Source organism: Emydura macquarii, unplaced genomic scaffold (assembly GCF_026122565.2).
Source record: "Emydura macquarii macquarii isolate MOO-44397 ecotype Brisbane River unplaced genomic scaffold, CSIRO-AGI_Emac_v2 contig_374, whole genome shotgun sequence".
NCBI classification, from domain to species: Eukaryota; Metazoa; Chordata; order Testudines; family Chelidae; genus Emydura; species Emydura macquarii.
Window position 1 is genome coordinate 10,779,439 of NW_027130511.1, and position 27,454 is coordinate 10,806,892.

Below are 27,454 nucleotides of genomic sequence, written 5' to 3' on the forward strand. Positions count from 1 at the left end.
TCCTGTCAAAACTATGCCAACTGTCACGCTGTCTGGAGTAGTTCATGACCGTGAGTGCCAACCTCAGGGCAGACTGTCAAGAAGCAGGACAGCGACCCCAAACTGGTTGTGTTCTTTAATTAGATTTCACCAACCCTGTAACAAATGTGAACTCCTGAAGCACTGTAACAATCTAACCAGGGAGTCACAAAGAATTCCCGTGGGCATTCAAGTCTACCTTGCTAGCCAGGCAAACTAAACAGTGTGAGTTGGTTGATATACACCAAAGATCACAAAATATTCAGGTTGCTCCCAGTCCCAAGAGACCACACACTTATCCCAAGTCAATTTGTACCCTTATATCTCTCACCAAAGATGATAGCTTATTACAAGATTGGTTACAAGTAACTAAAAATTTATTAACTAGGGGGAAAAATATCAATTACAAGGTTTAAAACAGGCAAGCATATACACAAATGAGTTACAGTCTATGATTTTTCAAGTTGACAGCTGTAGTAAACTGTCAGCTCTGAATGTCTTTTGGACTAATCCAGGTTGATCCTGGAGATCAATGCTTCTGGTTTGTAGCTCCGGCCCCATGAGAGTCCAAGCAGCAAAATTGTCAGCTATTTTTATTTCCTTCTTCTAGAATTCAAGCTGATAGAATGAACCCTTTCATAGGAAGCCTCTTCATGGGTGTGAAGAGGCAAATAAAGTCTTTATATTGTGAAATCCCACAATGGCCCATTTAGTTTTGATAGGCCTTCTTGATGGTTAGAAGACAATTCCTCCTGACTGACTGAGTTCACTGTTTCAGAGCAAACATTTTTTTTACTGTTATAAAGAAAAAACTTATAATTATCACGTTATAAGGTAATGTAAGTGAGATGAATGCATGCAGCAACTTACAAGCATTTCATAAAGTCTAAACACTAAACACATTGTTACTGAAGTTCAAGGCCCATCTTAACCATACCAACACAGGTGAAACAGACTGGTTTCCAGCAATGAATGTCAGTGCTCAGCTGAGGCCCAAAGCCTTGGCAAGAGCTGGCACCTGGTCTGCAAGCATCATAATTACTCCTGGAGTATAATCTTTCAACCAGTTGTGCACCCATTTTATAGTAATTTAATCTAGACTCCATCTCCCTAGTTTGCTTATGACTATGTGATGTGGGACTGCATAAAAAGCTTTACTGCTTCCCCCCATCCATTTGGACAGTAACCCTGTCAAAGAAAGAAATTAGGTTGGTTTGACAAATTCATGTTGACTATTCCTTATAACCATGTAATCCTCTAGATACTTAAAAATTGATTATTAATTTATTCAAGTATCTCCAGATATCAAAGTTAGGATGACTGGTCTATAATTCCTCAGGTCCTCTTTGTTCCCCTTTTTAGAGATAGAGACTCTGTTTGCCTCTCATATCTTCTGGGAACTCACTCACCCATTCTCCATGAATTCTCAAAGAATTGTAAACTATTCCAAGGTTGCTTCATATAGTTCCTTAAGTATCCTAAGATGAATTTCATCAGACCTTGCCAACAAAATCCTCTATATATTCTTTAACCTCTTCTTTCCCCCTTGTTAATACTAATTGTTTTAAAGGTCACCATTAACCTTTTTACTCATGCAAAATAGGCATTAAACACCTCAGCCTTTTTTTTTTTTTTTTTTTTTTTTTTGGACATCTGCTATTAGCTTTCCTTTCCCACTAAGTAGAGAACCTATGCTTTCCTTCATCTTTCTCTTACTAACATATTTAAAGACCCTCCTATTGCCTTTTACGTCCCTTGTTAGGTATATTGCATTTTATTCTTTAGCTTTTCTGATTTTTTCCTTATACCATTGTGCTATTCTTTTGTAATCCTCAGCAATTCATCCATGTTTCCACTTTTTGTAGGATCCCTTTTTGATTTTCAGGTCACTAAAGAGCTTGTCATGGAGCCATACTGGCCTCCTCCTACCTGTCCTTCACATTGGAATAGTCGGCACTTGTACCTTTAATACGGTCTCCTTGAGAAACTGCTAACTCTCCTGAACTCTTTTCCCCTTAGATTTTCTTCCCAGGGGACATTACCTATCTGTGCTCTAAGTTTGTTAAAGTCTGCTTTTTTGAAATCTGTTGTCCTTATTCTGCTGCTCTCTCTCCTGCCCTTAGAATCATGAAACCTGTCATTCCAAGATCAATTTCACCCAAATCCACCTCCAGACCAGCAATGTATTCTTCCATGTTGCTCAGAGTCAAATCTAAATGGCTGTCCCCCAGGTTACTTCCTCCACTTTCTGAAGCAAAAAGCTGTCCCCAATACCGTCCACGTACTTACTGAATATTTTGTGTTTTGTTATATTATTTTTCCAAACAGATGCCTGGGTAGTTAGAGTCCCCATTACTACCAGCTCTTGTATTTTGGATATTTGTTATTTGTTCTAAAAATACCTCATCCATCTTCTCTTCCTGATTTGGTGGTCTATAGTAGATCCCTCCCTTTTACAGTTTGATCAAGTCCTTATAAAGTTCTGGATGTTCTCTGCTTTTGATTAAGTAATTGAATCTACAAGTTTTGCTACAGTACAGCTCCCCACTTTTTTCTCATCACTAATAGTGAGCACTACCAAACAAAATCAATTCTTCTTGAAGTTTCAACTTTTCTCTGGCAACGGTTATCCACATTTACTGCATGGACCTGTCTCTTTTCTTCTGGGCATCCCGAGTAAAATAATTTTGACAGGAAAGAAAGTAATTCTGCATTGAAATTAATGGGAAAAGCACAGGACTTGAAATGCCAATTTAAAGAACTAGTTTTTAACCTGGATTAACTTGTATCTAATGCAAAAGAGTCCAGAATCTGGCTTAGCGTCTTATTTATCAGGCAAACCAAGGAGGTGCTAACTAACTGTCTACACTACCGCTGGGCGATATGATTGCCAGCAGGGGTAGAGAGCTTCATGCTTGCTGCATGAGGTAACACACTAAAAATAGCAATATGCAGCACAGATGGCTATTTGGGCTAGTCACCCACCCTCAAGCCCACCCAATCCTCTGGGTTGAGTGTGGGTGGCTAACGTGAACTGCTGCCCATGCCATAACAGCCACATTGCTCTTTTTCAAGCACACTAGCTCGAGTAGAGCTAGTGCAAGTCTGTCTACCTGTGCCGGGAATCTTACCTCCCAGCTGCAATGCAGACATTCCCTTTGAATGACTTCTTGAGCAAATTAGGCAAGTAAAAAAGTAAGCAATGTGCTTCAACCTATTCTTTCAATCTACACTTCCAATTTCCTTTCCAGCCCCCAAACTCAATTCTGTCCCACTCATATGAGTTACAGACAGGAATTACTTTGTACCCAGGGCTGAGGCCTGTTCTACACTACATAATTTAAGGGCAGCAATTGTGCTGTCTGAACTGGGATTGAACACTGTTACACTGTTTAATTGCAAATGCTAAGCAAGCCCTTATTTGTCTATATAATGTCTGAATAGTATCAAGGGTTAGTTGACACTCACATTTGTCGGTGTAGAGCAGGTCTGAAGCATGTAATACTGCCTCGTTACCAACAGCAAGGGATAGCATGCAAACAAAGCAGCAAACACTGAGCTTGTGTACAAAGACTATACTTTCAAGATACATGCCCAATATAAACTAAGATCCCCCAACACTTTTATTCTAGAGTGTGAACTATTTTCCACAATGCTTAAGTTTGCTTTACACTCACACCCCTCCCGTGCAAGCAAAAGTGTATGTTAGTGTTACTGGGGCCAGTTGTTAAAAATGCTTGAGAAATGCCTGGTGTCCATATTACAGTAATGCTCCACTAAAGTCACTACCCAAAAACCTGAATTAATAAAAGTTGCACATATACATACTTAGATAGCATTTGTGAATAACTTGGGCAGTTTTTTCTTCAAAGGTTTTGAAAAATAATAGAGTTAACTTTCAAATCAACAAGTGTATATTTCTATACTTTTCTAAACAAACAGTATTTAGTATACACGTATAACTTATATTTCTGTAAGGTTTAGGCTATTACATATTATAAAGGCATGGGGTAAAGAAGCCAGAAAGACAGAGACTTGTATTACATCTCTGGTTACATAAAACCATACACATACTGGAATGTGGACTACTACTATCTTTGCAATAAATTAAAATGTAGGCTTAAAAGTTTTTCCAGACATATCTGTATTCACCATTTTAGGTTCAGGGGAGGGGGGGATAAACATTTATAGGCAACATTAAAAACCACAATTTTTTAGCACTCTTTAGAATTAGACATCTGCAACTTTGAAGGAAAAAAGTAAAACTGTACGAAGTGTCCACTACCACAGATCATTTATTTATATACTGTGTTAAAAAATACAAATATTTTATTACAAATTTATCAAACCGTGTACATACAGTAAGTATTGTCAAAAGCCACACATCGATTGTTATTTTATGTAAGTTGACTAATGTTAATATGACATGCAGTTTATCCTGAGCAATGCTTTTCTATCACTGTAAAGGTCCAATATTTTAGACTTTTGGCAATAGTCAAGTAGTTATCACCCTGCACGAGCAATGACATTTCAGAGGTAAAGCAGTTAGGTATTATGGGGACAATGCAAATATTCTTTTGCCATGATCAATTTAAGCAAATACATGTTTTCCTTGCTCCAAGAAGAGTCTCATCATAATGAACAGTAAAGTGCACACAACCACCAGGAAAAACTTATTTTTCTCCAATCCCCCCTGTTATTCTACATGTGCCAGACATGTACTGTAACATGAAGGATCTCGGACTCTGCCCCTGAGGTCTTGAAAATTAACTCATGTTCAAGCTTAATTTTATGAACTGTATGAAATAATTCTTTTACGGGAATAAAATATGAAAAATTTGGAAAGATGGCATATGGTGAACAGGTCACTATTAATTTGCCCCAGATATATCATTTTTGAGGCTACATTTTACTTTTGACAGTGTTTTTTAGAATATCTGTTACATAAGACTATAGATCAGACAAGTACAGCATGCAACATAATACTTTCAGTTATTTACCATTTACACAGCAATACTGCCAGGCACTCATGTCCCCTGTGGGCCACATAACACTGCCTCTACCTGTAGTGTATCTAATTTTACACTGGCTTTGCTAGTGAAGTTCTTGCATAACCTGGAAAAGAAAGCCACCAACATTGTTAATTTATTATGGGGTACCAGACTAGGAAAGTTCTCCTAAAAACGTATTAATGTTGGCTTTGTTTTGTTAGAAGTGGCATGGTAAACCTTATAAAAGGTCAGTCAGAGCTGTCCAGGGTCTCAAGTTTAAACAATTCTGATCCCTTTGGATAAAAATATTTATGCCATTAGACTATTCAGAAGCCACATTTGAGCAGACTAACTTACATCCACAAGACAAATATGACAAGTTCACTGAATACATTAAATGAATTGCTGGTAAAAAATAATTGCACAATTACCACACAATCTAGTCACCAATACTAAAAGCAAATGTTTTTAAATTTGAAGTTCAGCCAATATCTGTGAAGGCATACTTCATTTCTTAGGCACTGGACCCAGCTTAGAGGTAAAATGTCTTGGTCAACATAATTAAGAGTCATCCATATTCAAGGACATCCATATGAAGTTTACGTACAGTACTACAAATACATCAGATACTGCCATAAAGTTAATGAGAATACAAAACATTATTAAATACATCTTTCACCTCATGGCACATCGAACATGGTAACACCACTTGTTACACATCTGATTAATAATGGTCAATTGTGGTTATGTTTTATTGAATACTTTCCTTTCTGTAACTGAGAGATATACAGTTTGGATTTACTTCCATCAGGCCTCTTAAACCACACTTCATCATGGTTAATAGTTGTAATTATGGCACTGAAAAGAAAAAAATAGATTTTAGAAACAAATGATCTTTTAAACCAAGGATCAACCCCACAAGTAGAGGGCTATACTGGAACACTAAATATTTGTATTAAAAAGTGCTAGACCCAGACAGCTATTGCCTCATTCCTGATTGTTATTTTTAAACTATAGAATTTTATAGCGGACACTAAAAATACATGGACATCTCTAGGAACACAATCTCCACTAATAACTTTTCATCCAAGCATCTCTTGAATGTAACAAGAAAGGATAGTTCCAATGAATCTCAAACATTTAATTTGGTTAAACAAAGCAAAGCATTCACCTTCCCTCTTAATTTATATAGTGTCTATAATAAAAATAGACATTTGTCTCTGGTACCAATTGAGAAGACTATCACTCCACCAGATTGAAGTGGGCTTCCTGAAAAACTAAACAGGTCAAATGAAATTGCTCACCAGAGAAGAGAAAGTTAGGAGAACTTGTATTTAACTGTTACAGTACACATGTACAGGAAAAACTGAACTGTTTGGCTAATTGAGCTTTTCTTGCATGGACTTTCTCTTTGCATGGATCATTTAGTTAAACATTAATGTAAGACTTTTGGAATTGTTTTTCTAAAGAGTTCATCACTAGAAAGCAGTTTCTTTTGGACCACCTGGTTTAAGGACTGAAATATAATTTGAAACTTGATTGCTAGTGGGGTGCCAGTTCAGTCATTATTACTTTGTCAAACAGTTGAAGAGCATACACAGAATTATAAAACTGTAAGGATGAAAGGGACCTTGAGAGGACATCTAGTCCATCTCCCTGCACTGCTGCAGGACCAAATACACCTAAACCATCTCTGATAGGTGTTTGTCTAACCTGTTCTTAGACAACTCCAATGATGGGGATTGCACAACCTCCCTAGGTCACTATTCCAGTACTTAACTATCTTTATAGTTAGCAAGTTCTTCTCAATATCTAACCTAAATCTCACTTGCTGCAGATTAAGCCCATTACATCTTGTCCTACCTTCAGCAGACCTGGAGAACAACTGATCACCATCCTCTCTCTAAGAGTCCTTAACACATCTGAAGACTCTCATCAGATACCCCCATCAGTCTTTTCTCAAGACTAAACATGCCCAGTTCTTTTAAAAACCTTTCCTCATAGAACACATTTCCTAAACCTTTTGTTTTTCTTGCTCTCCTTTGGATTCCCTCTAATTTGTCTACACCTTTCTTAAAGCGTGACATCCAGTACTGGATAGTACTCTAATTGGGCCTCAACAGTGCAGAGTAGAGCTGGACAATTACCTCATGTCTTACATAGAACACTCCTCTTAATATACCCCAGAATATTAGCCTTTTTCATAAATGCATCGAATTTTTGGCTCATATTCAATTTGTGATCCACTATAACCCCCAGATTCTTTTCTGCAGTTCAACCACCTAGCCATTTAGTCCCCATTTTATATTTATGCATTTGATTTTCCCTTCTTAAGTGAAAGACTTTACATTTATCTTCAGTGAATTTCATCTTGTTGATTTCAGACCAAGTCTCTAATTTGTCATAGTTCTAATCCTCTCCTCCAAAGTGTTTGAAACTCTCCCCCTCCCCCTAGTGCTATCATGCACAAATTTTATAAGCATGCTCTCCATTATCCAAGTCACTAATGAAAATATTGATTAGTACTGAACCCAGGACAGACCCCTGCAGGATGCCACGAGATACGTCCTCCCAGTTTGACAGCTAACCATTGATAACTACTCCGAGTGTGGTTTTTCAACCAGTTTTGCATCCACTTTACAGTAACTGTTTCTAGATCATATTCCCCTAGTTTGCTTACAACAATGCAACAAGGGACTGTGTCAAAATCTTTACTAAAAATCAAGATGTGTCCACTGTTTTCCCCCCCTTATTGACTACGCCAGTAACCCACTCAAAGGAGGAATTAAGTTGTTCTGGCATGATTTGTTCTTGACAAATCTAGGGTGGCTATTATTTGTCACCTATTATTTTCTAGGTGTTTAAAAAACTGATTCTCTAATAATTCACTCCAGTATCTTTCCAGGTACTGAAGTTTGGTGAACTGGTTTATAATTCCCTAGGTCGTTTGTTCCTCTTTTTAAAGACTCTTCTCCAGTCCTCCTGGATCTCACCCATCCTCCATGACTTCTCAAAGATATTCTTTATATTATATTGAAATTACAAGTTTACTCAGCCTTGAAATAACTAATACATATTAGAGGATTATGTAGTATTTGGGTATTTGTAGTGTACAAATTACATAGTTCAATGCTGTGGGGACAATGGACAACTTCAAAGAACTATTTATTTACAGAACTCACACCACAGCTAATATCAGATATCCAAATTATCCTAACATTGTAAATTTAACACACTCTTAATCATTGCTGAATAGTATAGCTGTTCTGATGTAGCAGGATCCAGTACAGGAAGAGGATGCAGTATGTGTAAATCAGAGCATGGCTTTCATAGATTTACATATGAGTGTTTGAACACATTTACTTGTGTGATTCTGTCCAAAAATTTAACAACAGTCTTCAAACTCAATGCAGGGCAAAAGGGGAAGGGGCAGATGATTTCCACAGAACTGTTTCGTAAGTGTTAGTGTAAGTGCTAAAAATGAGATGTATGATTGTATTCAAATTCTTTCCTGCTTCAGCATTAAACAGTGGGGTTTTTTTTTTTTTTTTTTTTAAAAACTTTGTTCAAATATTTTCCCAAATCATAAGAGTAACAAAAATAATCAGTAGACATGGCTGACTTCTATTACTATTGTCCAATTCAGATGGAATCCTCCATTACAGAAGAGTAGTTGCTCACACAAATCTGTGTGGCTTTGCATACATTGGATCAAACTCCATCCTAAGATTTATTTGGATCATTCCATTGAAGCTGATGGTTGTTGAAGTTTGAAGGTGGAAATTTAGCTGTGAATACATATTCTATATAGTGGACATGGGTTCACATGTATCTACTTTTTCAACTTATTGCTTAAAATTCACTAAAATATGACAAGGTATGTAAAGAAATCTAAAAGGTCCTACAGATTCAACATAATTTGTACTTTAATCCATATTTAACAAAGATTCTTGTCCGGGAATAGTTAAGAGCTTCATGTTTTAAAACAATGCTCCAACTTAAAACAAACTATTTAGATCATCAGACATTTGAAATTAAAGACACATGTTTTACCATTGGTTTAAAACAGTTGTCAGCAAGCCTGGAAATAATCAGTTAAGATTTTACCTAAAACTGGGTCCAAACTAATCCCTTGATCACACTGAGAAGAAGTCTCAGAATCAGATAAATTTTGGGGCTTCAATCTAGACGGTAAAATCCTGGCCCCATATAAGTCCCAATAACTTCAGTGGAGCCGGGACTTCACCCATAGTTCCAGCAGCTATCACATCTCTGCCTTCTTACATAGAAATTACCATACCAGATCAGACTAGGGTTCAACCTAGTCCACTGTTCCGTCTGATGTCAATGCCAAAGTCCTGTCTTGCCACTATGAAGTATTAAAAACTTGAAAAAGAATATTTATAGAATTGCCTCTCCCAGATTTTTAATTAGACTTTTTCCTGAGGTAGAGCAGCTTGTGAGAAATTCATTTGGGAAAAAATAGGGGCAAGCATCTGACATTTTCAATTTTTTAAAATTAATGTATTATACAAATTTAGCATGTGGGCTCGGATTTCATTTCTATAAATGAAGTCAGATAACCTGATGTCCCCTCTTTGTATATGGATTTGCAGCCAGATAAAAAAATATAGGTGGAAACTTGAATATAGTATTTTAAGTTTGGTATATTTAGTGGTTTAAGATACGGAGTTTTGTTTATACTCCAGTTTAGGCTATTATTTCAGACAAATACATCGGCTGTCAAAGATCTCCCTATTAAGATAACTAAGCCCCTACACTTATGCCATTTGGTATTTATGGCAGAGAAAGGCAAAAATAGATATCTAGAAGATGGCAGCCGGTAATCTTCTAAGATAGAAAATACAGATAAGTAACAGATGGCAACAGCTGATTGAAATTGTAAGGTTGGGCTTTCCATTCAATGTATGCAGCTGTACAATGTATATTACTGTAAAGCGGAGTAGGCTATGACTGTTACCTTGTAGGGCACTCATCTTTCTTATCAATACATATGGTCTGTCCACGTCCATACCATTCTCCATCGTAATAGAGTTTTCCTTCTTCAGATCTAGCACTGTGCAGATGCTTTTCTAATTTGACAGGTGCTAAAGTGATCAATGGAAATATTTATTATTGATCATGCAGATATTAAAGTCAGGTTAATACATTTATTTTCAACTACGTGCATATATCTTAAGTGTTTAGTTATAAAAATGGGCATTGCTATTTTAAGCAACAATCAAACTAAAATCTCAGACAGTTAAGAGGAGAGATGCTTTTTTCTTGTATCTCCTGTTACAGTGGGGTCCATTAAAAACTCAATTCAGGTTCAGGTAAAGTTAACATTAACCACAATGTCTGCAGCATTCCTATACCAATAATGTGAAATTTTGCAACACCATGGAAACCATGGAATTTGTGCCAAGTTTTTAAAGTGTCAAGCATTGATCAAAGTTTCTTCCCCTTTCTCATCACCCCTACACTCTTCAATTCTCCTTTTCCCCAATACAATTGTATCAGTGTACTGTGTCATTAACCACAATACCGAAAAAGAAATCGGTCACTAAAGAAAGCAACACCTACTTGTTTCTTCTTCTCTTGTTCCCCAATCACTTCATCCCCTGGTTTCCCTTTTTTACCTAACGTGGGCATCTAAGATGAATATCACCTTGGTATCCAAATACTGTCCCCTTTCTTCTCCCCCAAGTTCTGGCCTTCATTGACTCAGAGAAGCAGAACCTAGTGAAATGGACAAGCTCTCAAAATACTAACCCAAGCTCCGCTTAACTTCAATAAGCTGCAGTACACAGAGCAGCTGGGGGAGATGAAAGCCAGAGAAAAAGCATTAATATGCTGCACTGACATGTATCAATCCAATCCAATCCATTTCTTCAAGGGTATATCCTTCTATTAGTATCCTTCCACCATTTAGGTAGTAATTGATTTAACACACATATCACCATCTACAAGATACTGAGACTATAATATAAATATATGTAAGGAAGTCAGACTGTTAATGGAGAGAGCTACCCAGTTGCAAAGGACAGAACACGCCAGTGGCTCAACCAAGGCCTGAGAGAGAGGAAGCAGGTATGGGTATGTCTACACTGCAGCCAACACAAACACATACAGAACACAGTGAGTCTCTGGTCAATTGAGCCCAGGTCAACTGAGTAGGCCTTGTGTTATGGGGCTAAAAACAGCCAGAGCAAAAGTGTCTACACTGCTGAAGCCTGGGCACTGAGATCCATCCCACTCATTGGGTCTCAGAAATCAGACTGAGCAGGACCATCCATCTACAATGCTGTTTTTAGCCCCAAAGTGCAAACTTGAGTCAGCTGACCCGAGCTCTGAGACTCGCTGCCATGTTTATTTTTTCTTTTTGAAATGCAGACATATCCTAAGGTCGCTGGTTTCCTCTCCCATCTTCAATCACTGCAGTCCCTGTTGCAGCTAGTAAGTCGAGAGGAAATCTGTGCTGTTGTGGTAATGAATTTTGTTTTATGAAACCAGAATGTATTAAGCAGTGAGGTTTTTATGACTTACGTTCCGGCTTTACTCTGTGTGGCCCCAGTGTAGCCATTGCCTTCAAGTACAAAAGAGGAAAAACGAGTTAAAGTTAAGAAAGCTTACTTAATTATTAAAAAATGCATTGTTAGGAATAGTTTTACTGCAGTGCAACTTTTAAAATATTAGCATTTACATATATATGTTTAAAAGCTTGTTCTAAAGTATTCAAGTATTTTATAACATTGCACACCACTGATTAGCTGAATAAAAGCATACAGAGAAATGGATCCATTATCAGCTTTAATGGGGTTTGATTTTAAATAGACTAGGAGCAATTCTTTAAACAATATTTTATAATTGGTATCGTCACTCTCTATAGATTGCCAACAAAATCCAAACAACATGAAACATTCTTTATTCAGCTTACAACCAGATAAAGATTTTGAAAAATGAAAAGCTCATTCTAAAAAGCTATAGGAACAAGCCTCTGCCTAGCTCACAGCTGTATCTAAGTATATTCTACAGTTGTGTGGATGATCAGCTTTACTTATTCTCGGCCATACTTAAGAGTTACTAGGGTCAAAGTGTATGTATGGTCTGATATTTGTTCAGCATAATTTCTGCCGCAGATAAAGTTGGAAACTGCTTTGCTTGATGGGTTGGAGCCTCAATTGTGACGTACCATTCAGGAGCACAGTGCTGTGTTCACCTTCTTGCACGTTTGTTTATCTCCTACCCACACCTACCTTCAGCGTCTTCTTTTCTGTATATTTCTCAGCTTTATATTTTTCTATTTTGCTTCCCCTCCTCTAGTACCATAGAAAGAGGAGGAAGACAGGTGGGCTTTCAAGTAGCCATCCAGTTTTATGTGCAGTCTAGGGAATGTGAAGTGGATCAAATGTCATGAAGGTTTTCCTGTCTTGATTCCTCTAGCTCACCTCCCCTTGACTTAGTTTGGTGCTCCACAAGATGGGAAATACTGCTTACATACCCTGGTAACTGGCTCGTTCTAAGTTTTATCAGGTCCCTCCTAGGGACATTATGGCAGGAAGCAGGTTTTCTAGCCACTGGGGAGGTACAGTTAGGCTAGACACTTGCCTGCAATTCCAACTGCCACACTACTGGACCAAAATCTACGGCGTAATGAAAAATGTGGAGACAGAACAAAATAAACTAAATTTAGTATCAAAATAAACAAACTTTACCATGTTTATCATTCATTTTCACAATTAATTTATAAAATGTTTTTAAAATTTAAAAAAGCTACTGCAGATTTTCTAGCATACTGTACCAGAGAGTAAGACAGAATTTAGGTCCAGCTTGTTGTAAAGGCCTTCAGTATGGTATTCCCCGTTTTACAGATCGGGAACTGAGGTGAAAAGGCTAAAGGTATATCTACATTGCAACAACAAAATGCATACCATCCAACAGCAGCGAGTCTCAGAGCCTGGATCAACTGACTTGGACTCAGAGTATGAGGCTGAACATAGCGGTGTAGATGTTTCTGCTCAGGCTGGAGCCTGCACTCTGAAATCCAGCAAGGGGATTGAGGTTTTTTAAAGCTATTTTTAGCTCCATACCAAGAGCCCCCTGAGCACAAGTCAGTTGACCCAGGATATGAGACACTCTGCTGCAGGGTTCCCCCCCACCACCTTCTTAGTGGTGATCATATACACTAATAGACATGGCCAAGGTCAGACAACTCAGCATCAGAGCCAGGTTTAGGCCTCACACTAGCCTGTTCCCATGCTATAACTACAAGACTTCATTGCAAAAATACTATTTAGTGATATTTATGTTCTCTATTATTTTAAAGAAAACTTGCTTACATATTTGTAAAATGTATAATAGGGCAACAAAACAATGCTATTGACATGCATCCTCCAATCATACCTTTCTTATTGTTGTCCAGTCTTCAAGTATATCGAGGTCTTGTAACATATAAACTATATAGGGGCGTTGAAAAGTTAAGGCAATCACGTTTAAAAGTGAAATTAGCATAACAATTCTACAGTCTTCATAATTAGAAGTGATTTAATGACTCTGCTCTGCAACTGCTCCACACACAGAATTTCAAGTGAAGTGAAAGAGCACTGCAAAAATCAGGTATTGAGAGCCACACAGTGTATAAGTATCATTTAAGTTTTCTAGAAACTATCATATTTACAATTACATTAATATTGTTAGTGCAGCACACAATAGGGATACAACACTAGAACAGACATTATATACCCATTCTGTACCTGACAGACACCAAAACAATCTTTGCTGCTTGTACTCCAGACAGAATAAATCAATTCTGGCAGCTTATTTTTCTACAATACTGAAAGCAAGCATCTAAATTAACATATCCAATGCAGTTTCTTAGCAACTCTAAATCATCGTGTGCTATTACATGGAAAAAATGTTAAGGTTGAGAAATCAAATGTCTGAAAGACAGGAAACACTGAGTTAAAGTTTGAAAGCTCTACCTTTAAATATCAACTCTGTATCACAAGGTGTTAATTACTACAATACACACAATTCAAAACAGAATTTTGTACTTTGCACACATTACTTTACAATAATCTTCAGATCTGTCTTATTTTTTTACAATATCAGCAAACTCTATAACACAAGGCAAGTTTGAAAACATTGATAAATTACGAATATTTAAAAGTTAAATAGCCCTGACGATAGAGTTACACCTGAACAACTGAATAACCACCACTCACATTTTTGGCACTAACTAAAAGCATCTCCACTCAGCTGAAATTATTATGATAATGCTATCCTAACCGAGGAACATTCATTATTATCCACGATCATTAATATAGGTCATCTTTCCGGGAAGCGTTCTAATAAAGCAGCAATCTCGATGAGGAGACATGCAGGAGAATGAAATAGTGAAAGAATTTTTAAAAAGGCCACAACTTTTAACTTCACTTTTAATTGGGGGGCCTAAACACCTCAAATACCATGTGTTTATCTCAGTCCAGTGTGACATTAAATGGCCTCCATGCTAAAAAATATTTAAGATTGATCCCCTTTGGCCTAACTCCACGGATTCAGCCCACCTCTGAATTCTCTCATTCTCACCCCCCTTTGCAAGGGGGAAATGAGGGTGCATCTGACGGATACCTCAGTCTGCAAAGACTTTAGACCTCCTTCTCTTCCTCCAGGCTAACAGAGTCCACAACCACCTTTTGTGTTTACTTTTGGCAGCTGGCCCCTTTGAGCCTCTCACCTGCACTGGACATCAGTTGCAACCTGTGACAAAATTATAAATTCAACTTGTAGATTTTGTCCTTACTCCTTATTAACCTAAAGTCTGAAAATATTGCAGCCCTGACCTCTGGAATTTAAAATATGCAATTGAAAAGTGATAAACAGAGAGTTCTTAAGCCCTAACAATTAAGACTAGTCAGTAAACAAGGTAAAGAAAACTCAAGATATGGAGTTAAAACCACAGAAGCTACAGAACATAGTACAAGAAAAGGTCAACAAGTAAATTACCTTCTGCATAATATAACTCACCTTTAAAAAGTTACATGGAGAGGGGCATCTTTTGTCCAAGTTTTACCAGGTTTTTGCTCCACAGCTGAACATTCCATCATCATCTAAACTCAACCTCTGTTGTATTAAACCTCCTCTCTCCCCCAACAGCCAGATCGTGTCATTTTATTTCACTGGAACTAGAAGTGTGTTTGGCACTGTACAAAACAAAAATGTGTCTCTGAAGAGCCTGTAATCTGAAATTTCCAGCTCTGTAATATCTCCACAAAAAACCCAGCCTTCCATCTCTAAAGCAAAGTCCAGATGTTAGTCATCTCACCTCAATTACTGCAACCTCTTCCTCTAATTTTCCTGCTGCTCACATTAGTCTACCTTCAGCCACTTAAAAATACTGCTGCTGATCATGTCAGTCTTTAAATTACTTCACTGCCTGCTCTACTATTCAAATTCAAGCTTCTGATTTTCACCTTCAAAACACCAACTACAACTCTGCCAACATTCATTTTATCTTCCTTTTACCTACATCTCCAAAACCATCCTCCAGAATCATTCATTTCATCCTCCATTTCCTGATCCTTATATCATGTTATCCTTATACTTTTAACTCCTTACTTATCCTTGTGCCCTGAGAAGCTAATCAGTTTCATTCAAATGTATTATTTTCTTAAATTTCTGAAGCATATCAATGTTGCACTTCAAGTTATCTGAAAAATGGCTCTACATTGCTTGGTATCACATTATCTTGCATAGAATGTGCATAGAATTGTATGTCTGTTAAATTAAAGATTGCAAACTCCTTGGAGAGAGGATCATGTGTCTCTCCATGCACCAAGCATAATGACACCACTCACTAGACATACCAAATAATGCTTTACTATCTTACAAGATCAAGCTTATGCTGAGCTTTTAAAAAATTTGAATTTGGGATTAAATCTCTATTATTTGAAAAGATCATTGTCTGTGGTCAGTAGAATTAGTTTCCAAATCTTATCTGGTTTAGGGTATTCTCTGGGCCTTCTTGCTTCATTTTTGCTCGCTTTCCAGTAAACCATCCCTAGATTCCTCTCCCTTCACTTCAAGTTGTTCTGTAAGAATATTAAGAATAGCTTTTTCCTTTCTTTTCGGTCTATGTTATATAGTAGCAATCATAACAGTGAGTGTAACAACTTCCTTCCTCTGTTTTTGCTGCTTGGAGCTCATGACATGCATCAGTGTATTGAAACAAATCCCAGCAGAAACCTGGCTGACACGTTCAGGAATTCAATCACTTCTATTTTTGGAAGTGGAAAATTAGATGAATTAAAAAATAGTCACTTTTGCAATTATTCACCAGTGAAACTGGTATTTTGAAAATAGTTATCTTAACCTGGATTTTCAAGATTGCAAAAGGTGAACTATCAACTGGATTTGCACTACCACAATTACTATAAAAATCGGTCTGCCAAGAACAGCAGTGAGAATTTATTATTTTTTAAGCATTCCTCTAGAATTGGATTATCTTTTTCCAATAAGATGCTATTGGCAGCCCAGCAGCTACTAGAAGGTAAGAGATTGTTATAGAAAAACTAACGTACCAATTATATACCCAACAATATAGACAAAGGACAAACACTTGCATATTTAATTACCATTTATTCAATAATCACACAAGATACAGTCACTGACAAAAAACCCAGCACACCTATCCAATTCTTTTGGAATATTAACATTTGATATACATGCTTGGTCTGTTAAATGTGTAATCGGAGTGATTAATAAAATCAATAGAAGTGACATGTCTTGGGTTTTGTAATGATGGTCATTCTGTGATATGGTAGGAACTTGTTAAATACAGAGATACGATGACTATATTACTGCGTCATGTCTCTAAACAAAAGCTCACTGTTGTAAACGGTTTTGTTACTTATATTACATGGCAAGAATTTGCAAGTCTGTTAAAACTTTCTCAACAGAAGAAAAAAATTATTACGACAGGAGAACACGTGTAAGAAGGCTGTAAAAACAAAACACGGCACAGACAAAGAAAACAGAAAAAGGATATCTGATATGACAACAGGTTTCTTTTTATCTGGACTAAATGGATCCTTCCTTTTTTTCCTGGACTGGAGTTCATCATTCCATAACTCTGAAAAAAGCATAATAAGAATGCTACAATTAGGTGGACAAATTTGGATGTTTAGCTCTTTTACAGTAAAAAAACTGTTAGACAATGTGCAGACTTTCCTAATATATGCTGTTTATGAGAAGAATGGTAATTGTCACATTTTAAACCTGTCTACATTTTGTAGGCTTTAAATTTTGGAAGATAGACCAAATAGACACCATAGACAAGGTATGGTGACGTGCCCTGATACCAAATTGTATCTACTTTAAGTTCATTGAGGCTTAGAATTAACGGTATTCTACAATGTGATAAAGGCTCTATAGATGCAGTACTTGCACATAAATTTACCCAGTAGTTAGCTACCAGGTGACAGATACAGCAATTTCCTGCAATATCCTTGAAAAGCCTTAATTAATCATGTTTAAGTATCTTTAGAGTCCATTATATTAAATGCAAAGGTTATGTATTCCTGTAGGCTAGGATTGCATGTAATTTCTCTGGGGGGTGAGAGATGGGATATGAACCCTGGCACATATTATGAACTTCAAAGGACTATAGTGAGCAATGTGCCAGACAAGAACGACTTTTGGGACAAACAGTATCAAGTGTTTGCTTGGGAATCTCTAGAGGAAGATGAATATAATTTCCCATCTACGGTTATGCAAAAACACAGCCTTTTGAAACTACAGCTTGAGGAGGGGACCATTGTCTACTGATTAATCTTTGGGTTCTGGGAACAGGTGAAGGCCCAATCTGTATAAAAGGGAAGACTAACCTATTCCTGGGTGTGCTAGTTCTGAGCTAAGATTGTTATGAACTTGTAACTACAGAAAAACACCTTTGTGAAGTATGAAGGATTGCCTCCTACCATAGCTATATTTGGATTTGGGGGTGATCTCTAGTAAGCTTATTGGCATTCATATAAAGTTTTCTTTTTTTAAAATGTCTTCTCTGTAATGCCTTCAACCTTAAGAATAAATGTGATTGCTTATAAAGGACTGTGTGGTAATTTGTCACTGTTGACAATTACAGCTGTTCAGAGTCTTCCTATAGAAAGCAAAAGTAGAGACAGGCCTGCTTAGGCAGTCTGGCTTGCCGGAGATATCAGGGAAGAAGATAGCAGACTGGGAACTGTGCAACTGGGACAAACCTCAGTCAGGAGGGAGAGAGAGATGGGTCTCTGCCCAAGAGATGTGATGGCTGAGGAGCCTAGAGTGGGTGCCCTTAATGGCCAATGGAGGGGCAATACAGGTTCAGTTGCCCTGAATTGTGACACCAAGTCATTAAAAATCTTTCAAATCCTATTTACCTGAGGTAATGTCAATGCTATGCCTATCTTCTTCTAATCTTCTGATCTTCTCTTCTAGTTCACTTTGTACAGTATCATACAACAAGAGCTTCTCACTCTGAAATGAAAGCAAGAAATTACAATTTCTGCATTCATGCATGTTTATCAACTAAATGCACATGACAGTAACTAGTTTAGAAGCTCAGGTGCAACCAGGTGCACAAAGCTCTTATGCATTTAGATAGAGCCATGAAGCATAAGTCACATTTCACACTTGTTTCTGAGTCCCTCATCCACCTGCTTTTTCAGTGTGAAGTCCCAGCCCCTTAAAGCTTACACTTATTCCAGACATTTCATGTGGATGAAAGATGTACAGATATTAAAGAAAGGTGTATGTGCTGAGAATTTGAGTGAGACCATGATAGGAAGGAGATGTAAAGCAAGCAGCTAGATCTCCACAAGAAATGTTCTTTAGTTGGATACTATCTCCCCTCATCACTGCCTGATGAAAAACTCACAAAAGAAAACAGACAAGATGGTCTACCCCTCACTCGTGCTCTTCTCAAGTTATGAAGTAGATCTAAAACAAAGATGGAATACAAAAATCAACGGAATATAAGGATAATGAAGAATAAACCTGAATGAATAGTTTGTACCAAATTGAAGGAGGTTTGGGTCAAGAATGTGTACTGTATGCATTTGTCAAGACTTGCCCACTCCTTCAGTCCTAGAAAGTCATACACAGGAACACAGGAAATACCATACTGGATCAGATACTGGTCAATTTAGTTCCATATATTATCTCCAACAAAAATGGACTTCACATTCAGAATGTACTCTGTAGTGGTGTGAAGATTCAATTATCTATTAGACCTGCTCAAGTTTCTCAAATTTGAAAGCTCTTAAAAATTTGGGGAAAACTATTAAGTTTTAATAAAACTTCCCTATTTTTCAGCCAGGTCAAATCTTTGTGAACTATAGTACTGGTAAAAAATTATCTTATACATTGTATTAACAAGTTTCCTCTGCACTTTGTGTACAAATGAAAAAGTGACTGCTACAACAGAAATATTTTGTGTCCAGAATAACATAACCTAGATTTAGAAGTGCTGAACTGTAAACAGTCTTAAATCTGCAGGGACACAACCACCTTTAGGTTCCAAAGACATTAACATTTTATCTCTAGTTACAGGTATTCTACTAGCCTCTTTCTTCAAACAAGAAACAGAAGCAAATGCATACGTAATCCTGGATTCATTACATGATCCAACAAATACTTTAACTGCTTTCCCATCCCTCAAGCTTGATGACTTTAAAATTAAGAATGGTCATACCATGGATATTATATACAGAATAATATATATTTAACACAATAGTTATAAACTACTTCGATATAGCCATTAGACTTTTAAAGACATTTAAAACAGTATCTGAAATCCCAGAATCGTGCAAGTCATTTTACATTATGAGTTTTGAGTACTTCCCCAAAGTACCTTTATTGGCCCTTTCATTTGCTAACATGTCTCCTAAAGGATGACAAAATATACATGCAAATTATCTTTAGAAGTTTTTGGGGTTCTTTTTATTTTAATTGCAACAGATAAAGTATCTCAGTCCTTTTAGGAGACATTAATGAAGTGGAAAGACTAGTCTCCTTTATCTACAATATCACTTGTGGTGGTTCAGTTGGCTGAGAAATTATCTGGTATCAAACAAACAATCAGTTTCTACAGCTGCATCTAAAATTTCACTGAAGTCCATCACTTCTGTAAAAGAGCCTTGGACGCCTGATTTGTTTAATGAGAATATATCATATTCCGTGTTATCAAAGATATCCGAAATGTAAAGAAAATATCTTTTTCTGGTCTGTCTGTCTCAGTAAATAAAAGAAAAGATGGAGGCTTTGGAAACTCAAGGAGACAGCATCAAGATGCTTGCTCAAGTCCTTATTAAGAATAAATCACCAGGGTATAGATACAAATTTCTTAGGAATGGATAAACATGTTATTTTACCATTTCTGACAGGTGCTAAGAGAAACTAGGCTGAGTCAGTCCCCTGCCACTGGAGCCCTGTTCGAATTCGAACAACCTGAGTAAATCTGCACAGAATAGGCCGATGAGGAGCAGCTGCCGGGCTCATTAGCAAGCCACTATAAAGGCTCACAGGAAGGAACGAGGGGAGGAGACAAACAGCCAGAAAAAGGAGAAGCCAGAGGAGGTGGGTGAACAGTTCCCTTGAACAGTGAGACCCTTGGGGCTGGTAAGCCAAACTGTGTATTGATAGATGGTGGTAACAAGTTGTAAATAAAGAGCACTGGCAGGAACATGAAGCTGATGTCTGTGAGTGGTCTGTGGGTGCAGAGGACCTGAACAACAGGGGGGCCCGCATGGACCCAGCTACACCATCCCTTTCAAATATACAAAATACAATTAATTCTAAAATGTTTAATTCAAAATGTCTATGAACCTGTTTCACAAACTTCTAACTTTCATAACAGTGGATGAAAAGAGGTTAATGACTTTGGTCTGCTAATGATAACGACTTATAGCATATTGGAGCTCATGCCAGCAGGGACAGGGCATCACACTCTTAAAAATGCCCCCATTTCCCCCTGTGCAGTGTGTGGTCACATCACTAGGGACAGGCCCACGCCATTCGGGAAGTATTGGAATCTCCAGTATTCTGGGAATGCATAAGTAGCCATCCCCCCAGACCCCCTACACCACCCTCCCACTTATCCTGACATCCCACACACATTCTAGCATCCCTGACATACAGCCTGCTCATTGCAGCTCCACCAGCTGGTTCCCTCACCCCATCCCCAATATCCCCCACTCATCGCCAACCACTCATCATGTAGGCCCTCCCTCACACCAACTCATCCCCAACCCCTCACCAGGACCTTCCAAGCCACTCACTCGTACCCTCTCAGATCAGCACTCCACTCCCGTCCTGGGATATGGAGGCTCTGCTCACTCCCATCACCCCCCGCACTCACATAGAGCGGGCCAAATTTGAGTGATGAGTGGCTTTGCGACTCCATGCACCAAATCATAACACCACCCACCCAAATCTGGTGGTTGGGCCCTGCCTGAGATGGGGGGCCCTGTGCAAGCACACTGAGTGCAAATTGGTTAATCTAGGCCTCTCCTAAAGGACTTATCAGACCCAGGGCTCTCAGGAATGCCAAGGACACTAAAGGAGATTGTATTCAGGAATTGGTTATCAGCAAGTCTGTAACTTTTGTGATTTACGAGAAGAGTTTCAGATTCCTTTGCTAAGCCTGTGTTTTACTGCCATGTTATCCCTGAAGGGTGTAACTAGGAAATTGTAGCTCCTACAGCTAGGTGTAGGGGGAGAAAACTAAGTTCTTCTTCCAGTGATTGTACAGGTCCATTCCAATGTGTGTGTGTGGGTGCGCGCACTCACCCTGAGCACAGTTGCTGGAAATTTTTTCCTTCAGTGGTATGTCAGGTCAGCTCTGGTGCCCTGTGGTATTGCATGCTTGTAGCACTGGTATAAAGGGCTCAGTTGATCCTGCACTCCCTCAGCTCCTTCTTACCACCTGTGACCATTGCTGGAACTACTCTGTCCTTAGTCTTGCAAGTTTTCCTCAGTGGACTTAGTTTTATTTGTAGTTAGAATTAGTTCTCTCTGTTTTGGCAGTGTTGTGCCTCGTGCCTCCTGCAATTACGCCTCTGAGCTACTCACACTCCAGTTGCCTCAAGTGCTTGGGGGAAGCTTATGTTGGGAGTGTTGCAAGATTTGCAGGGACTCCAAATCCTGTACCAAAAAGACAGGGATGCTAGGCTGAAGTCCATTTTAATGGAAGTGGTGCTCAGACCTCCCTCAGAGCCAGGCCTTTAGACTCAGCACTGAGCTCCTCAGCGTCTGTGAGCAGCACTCCTGCCACCATCCGGGAGCCTGGGCACAGATCACCATCTTTGGTGCTGAAGAAGAAATAGAAGACGACTGCTAACAGAGGACTTTACCCAACCCCTAGAACAGCTAGACATGAAGACCATAACAGAATGAAACTCGTGCTAGGCCACTCTGCAGCTCCAGCAACTCAGGCGGCAATGATTGATTTGTCAGCACCGGAGGGGCAGCATGGTACCAGTGCTTTGGTGTGTTACCATCCACACCAGAGGCTTTTGCTGCAACTAGGGACACTTGGGACTCCTTGTTAAAGTTTAAGGACCTAATACCCCAAAAGGCCAGATGGGAGTGTGTGTCTTTGGTGTAGGAGGGGAAGTCTATAGCAAGGGCATCTCTACAAGCAGCTCTGAATGCTGCAGATTTGCTGGCCAGGTCCATGGCCTCCACCGTAGTGATACATAGAAATTCCTGGCCCCAATCCTCAGGCCTTCCACACGAGGTCCAACATACCTTATAGGACCTTCCCTTTGAAAGCACTTTGCTCTTTTCAGAGCAGACGGACTCCAAGCTCCATGACCTCAAGGATTCCAGGGCTACTCTGAAGTCCCTGGGCCTATACACCATGGTGTCTTCGAGGAAGCATTACAGGCCCCAGCCTTCCTCCCGACTCTTCCCTCTGCCGGCCCTGCAAGATTCTTAGAGGAAAAAGAACAGAGGCTTCAGGCAGAAACCTCCTTCCCAATCCTCTTAGTCATAAATGTCTGCTCCCTCCAGACATTCCAGGGAGCTCCAAGCAGGCCTTTTGATGGGACAACTCAGGGTTGACGTACTAGCCACAGAGACTTTGGATCCAACCTGCCCCTTGTTTGCAGACTGCTTGTTCCACTTCCTTTGGGCATGATCTTGTATTACTACAGACTGTTGGGTGCTAAGCACGATAGAACTGGGAAATACCCTCTAATTCAGTTTGTACCTCCATCCCGCTTCTGGGACCCTTCTCATGAGCAACTACTAGCCAAAGTGCAGTCGCTCCTATGAGTAGGAGCCCTGGAAGAGGTACCACAGAAATTAAGAGGCTGAGGCTTCTACCGCTGCTATTTTCTAATCCCAAAAGCCAACAGAGGTCTCAGATCATGCTTGGACCTGCAACAGCTCAACACATACGTGAAGAAGCAAAAGTTCCACAAGGTCTCTTTGGCTTCCATCATCCCCTCCCTGGATCCAAGGGACTGGTACCTATGCCGCCCTCAATTTGAGAGAGACACTTATTTTCACATTTCAATATTTCAGGGACACAGAAGGTTCTTCAGGTTTGTCATGAACTGCATGAACTACCAATTCACAGTTCTTCCAGTTGGCCTGTCAGCAGCCCCTCAAGTGTTTGCAAAGCGCATGGTGGTCATAGCGGCCTTCCTCAGGAGGCAAAGTCTTCAGGTTTATCCTTACCAGGAGGACTGGCTGGTCAGACATTGGACCAAGGCTCAAATGGAGTTCAGCATACATCTAATCCATCGACCTACTAATAAATGCAAAGAAATCTACTTTCCCTGGTACAGAGGATAGAGTTCATTGGAGCAGTGCTCAACTCTACCCAAGCCAAAGGGCGGTTCCTCCCAGAAGGGTGGTTTCAGGCAATTGAAATGCTTATAGTGCACCTCGGGGAACCACCCGATTACGACGGCATGCAGCTCCCTGAGGCTCCTGGGTCACATAGCCTCATGTACCTATATAGTACAGTACACAAGATTTCAACTCAGACATGGCTGGCTTTGGTGTACTCGCCAAACCACCACTATTTGGACACGATCCTCATGGTTCCTCCCCAAGTTCTCACTTCCCTCAGTTAGTGGATGGATCCACTGGCCGTTTGGGTGGGCATTTCATTCTTACAGCCCCATTCATCATGGTCCCTCATTACAGACGAGGGCTGAGGAGCTTACTTGGGTCCTCTCAGAACTCGAGGCCTTTGGTCTACAGAAGAGCTCTCTCTGCACATCAACATCAGGGAGCTCAGAGAAGTCCATCCGGCTTTTCAGGCTTGCTGGCCTCAGGTGGCAAGCAAGAATGTGTTGGTTCACAAACAACATGATGGCAATGTTTTATATCAACAGGCATTGAGGAGCTTGCTCTTCTCCCGTGTTAGGAGGCAGTTCGGTTGTGGGAAATTTTGCATAGCTCACTAGATTCACTTGAGGTCTTCTACCTATCAGGAAGGCAAAACAAACAGGCAGATCACTTCAGCAGATCCTTCTCCGACTACCATGAGTGGTCCAGTCACTGAGACAGTGTTGTGAAGGTCATTTACCAGCAGTAGGGAACTTCCCAGACAGATCTGTTCATGACAAAGCACAAGAAGTGTCTCCAGTTCTGCTCCCTTCTGGGTCAGAGGCCCGGGGGTCATTCTCAGATGTTTTCATTTTTCCACAGATGGGTCACCTCTTCTGTGTGTTTCCTCCTATTCCACTCATGCACAAGGTCCTGCTTAGGATCAAACAGGACCGAACGTGGGTCATTATGATAGCTCCAGCTTGGCTCCACCAGCATTTGTTCGCCACTCTCCAGGACCTCCCTTTACTTCTATATCCAGACCTGATCCCCTAGGACCATAGTCATCTGCTTCATCTGAACTTCATCCCTCCACCTGATGGCCTGGAAGCTCCATGGCTAAACCCCGCAGAACTAGCCTGCTCAGAACAGGTCTGTGAAATTCTACTAGGAAGCAGAAAGCTTTGCACCGGGGCCACTTACCTGGCAAAGGGGAAATGGTGCTCTCTGGTCTTTCCAGAAGGGTGACTTGCCTATGCGATCTTCGCTGCTGTTTGTTCTGGAGTACCTACTGCACTTAAAAAAACAGGATTTAACCATGGCACCTATTAGAGTCCACCTGGCAGTGATGTTGGCTTTTCACCCCTGGGTGAATGGCTGATCCGTTTTTTCGAACGGCATCTCTAATAGTTTCCTCAAGGACTTTGAGAGGTTGTACCCCCATGTGCAGCAGCCAATGCCCCCGTCCCCAGGGACCTCAACCCGGTCTTATCGAAGCTTACAGAGCTCCTGTTTGAGCTGCTGGCAACTTTTCTTTACCTATCCTGGTAGGTGACTTTTACATCAGCCAAAACAGTATAACAGTATGGAGACCCATGCCCTCACTTCAGAGCCACCTTACAGAGTGTTCTTTAAGGATAAAATACAGTTGCATCCTCACCTGTTTTTCCTTTAAAAGATGGTCTCCCAGTTCCATAGCAATCAAGCTATCTAGCTACCAGTTTTCTATCCAAAGCCACATGCAAACAAGGAAGAACAGAGGCTCCACTCCCTAAATGTTAGGTGTGCACTGGCTTTCTACATGGAAAGGACCAAACTGTTTCAAAAATGTATCCAACTGTTCATGGGTGTTGCAGACAAGATGAGGTCTCGTCTCAGCTTAGAAAATTTCATAGATCACATAACTGCCAGACTGGAATGGACCTTGAGAGGTCTTCTAGTCCAGTCCCCTTCACTCAAGGCAGTGCCAAGCATTATCTAGACCATCCCTGACAGGTGTCTGTCCAACCCGCTCTTAAAAGTCTCCAATGATGGAGATTCCACAGCCTCCCATAGCAATTTATTTCAGTGCTCAACTATCCTGACAGTTAGGAAGTTTTTCCTCATGTCCAACCTAAACAGTCCTTGCTGCAATTTAAGCTCCTTGCCTCTTGTCCTAGCCTGAGGTCAATAAGAACAGTTTTTCTCCCTCCTCCTTGTAACAACCTTTTATATACTTGGAAACTTAAGTCCTTTCTCAGACTTCTCCAAACTAAACAAACCCAATTTTTTCAATCTCCCCTCATAGGTCATGTTTTCTAGACCTTTAATCATTTTTGTCGCTCTTCTCTGGATTTTCTCCAATTAGTCTACATCTTTTCTGAAATATGGCATCCAACACAGCTGAAGCCTCATAGACACGGAGTAGAGCAAAATTACTTCTCGTATGTTGCTTTAGAACATTTCTGCTAATACGTCCCATAATGATATTCGCTTTCCCCCCCCAACAGACATTGTTGACTCATATTTAGCTTGTGATGATCTATGACCCCCAGCTCCCTTTCCACAGTATTCCTTAGGCAGTCATTTCTCATTGTGTGTGCACGCAACTGATTTTGCCTTCTCAAGTAGAGTACTTTGCATTTGTCTTTATTGAATTTCATCTTATTTACTTCAGACCATTTCTCCAGTTTGTCCAGATCATTTTGAATTTTAATCCTATCCTCCAAAGCACTTGCAACCCCTCATTATCTGCAAACTTTGTAAGTGTACTCTCTATGCCATTATCTAAATCACTGATTAAGATATTGAACAGAATTGGACCCAGGACCGATCCCTGCAGAACCCCACTCAATATGCCCTTCCAGCTTGATTGTGAAGCATGGACAACTTGTGGAGTGGTTTTCCAATCAGTTATGTGCTCACCATAGAGTAGCTCCATCTAGGTTATATTTCCCTAATTTGTTTATGAGAAGGTCATGCAAGACAATATCAAAAGCCTTACTAAAGTCAAGGTATACCATATCAATCGCTTCCCCCCATCCACAAGGCTTATTACCCTGTTAGAGAAAGCTATTAGGTTGGTTTGCCACAATTTGTTCTTGACAAATCCATGCTGACTACTATCACCTTATCTTCTGCATGTTTGCAAATTGACTACTTAATTATTTACTCCATTATCTTTTTAGGTACTGAAGTTAAGCTGACTGGTCTGTAATTCCCCCAGGTTGTCCTTATTCCCCTTTTTATAGATTGGCATAATATTTGTCCTTTTCCAGTCCTCTAGAATCTTTCTTATCTTCCAGGACTTTTCAAAGATAATCACTAATGGCTCAGCTTTTTGAGTATTCTAGGATGCATTTCATCAGGCACTAACAACTTGAAGACATTAACTTGTCTAAGTCATTTTTGGCTTGTTTTTTCCCTATTTTAGCATCTGATCCTATCTCATTTTCACTGGCATTCTTTAAGTTAGATGTTCAATTGCTATTAACCTTTTTAGTGACAACTGAAACAAAAAGTAATTTAGCACTTTTGCCATTTCCACATTTTGTTATTGTCCTTCCCCCCCTCTCCCTCCAATTGAATAACAGGCTTACCTTGTCCTTTGTCTTCCTCTGACTTCTAATGTATTTGTAGAA

General features: G+C 39.5%; 1 protein-coding gene across 1 annotated transcript in view; it reads right to left on the minus strand.

The window, feature by feature from the left end:
- Nucleotides 1-373: 373 nt before the first annotated feature.
- Nucleotides 374-27,454, minus strand: part of BRMS1L (BRMS1 like transcriptional repressor) — a 46,944-nt gene continuing 19,863 nt past the window's right edge. Inside the window, exons 5-10 of the mRNA XM_067533924.1 lie at nt 18,431-18,527; nt 17,059-17,142; nt 13,416-13,480; nt 11,559-11,598; nt 9,991-10,117; nt 374-5,867 (exon numbers count right to left, since the gene is read on the minus strand). Coding sequence (XP_067390025.1) covers nt 5,744-5,867; nt 9,991-10,117; nt 11,559-11,598; nt 13,416-13,480; nt 17,059-17,142; nt 18,431-18,527 — 537 coding nt within the window. The 3' untranslated portion in view covers nt 374-5,743. The remainder of the gene's footprint in view (nt 5,868-9,990; nt 10,118-11,558; nt 11,599-13,415; nt 13,481-17,058; nt 17,143-18,430; nt 18,528-27,454) is intronic.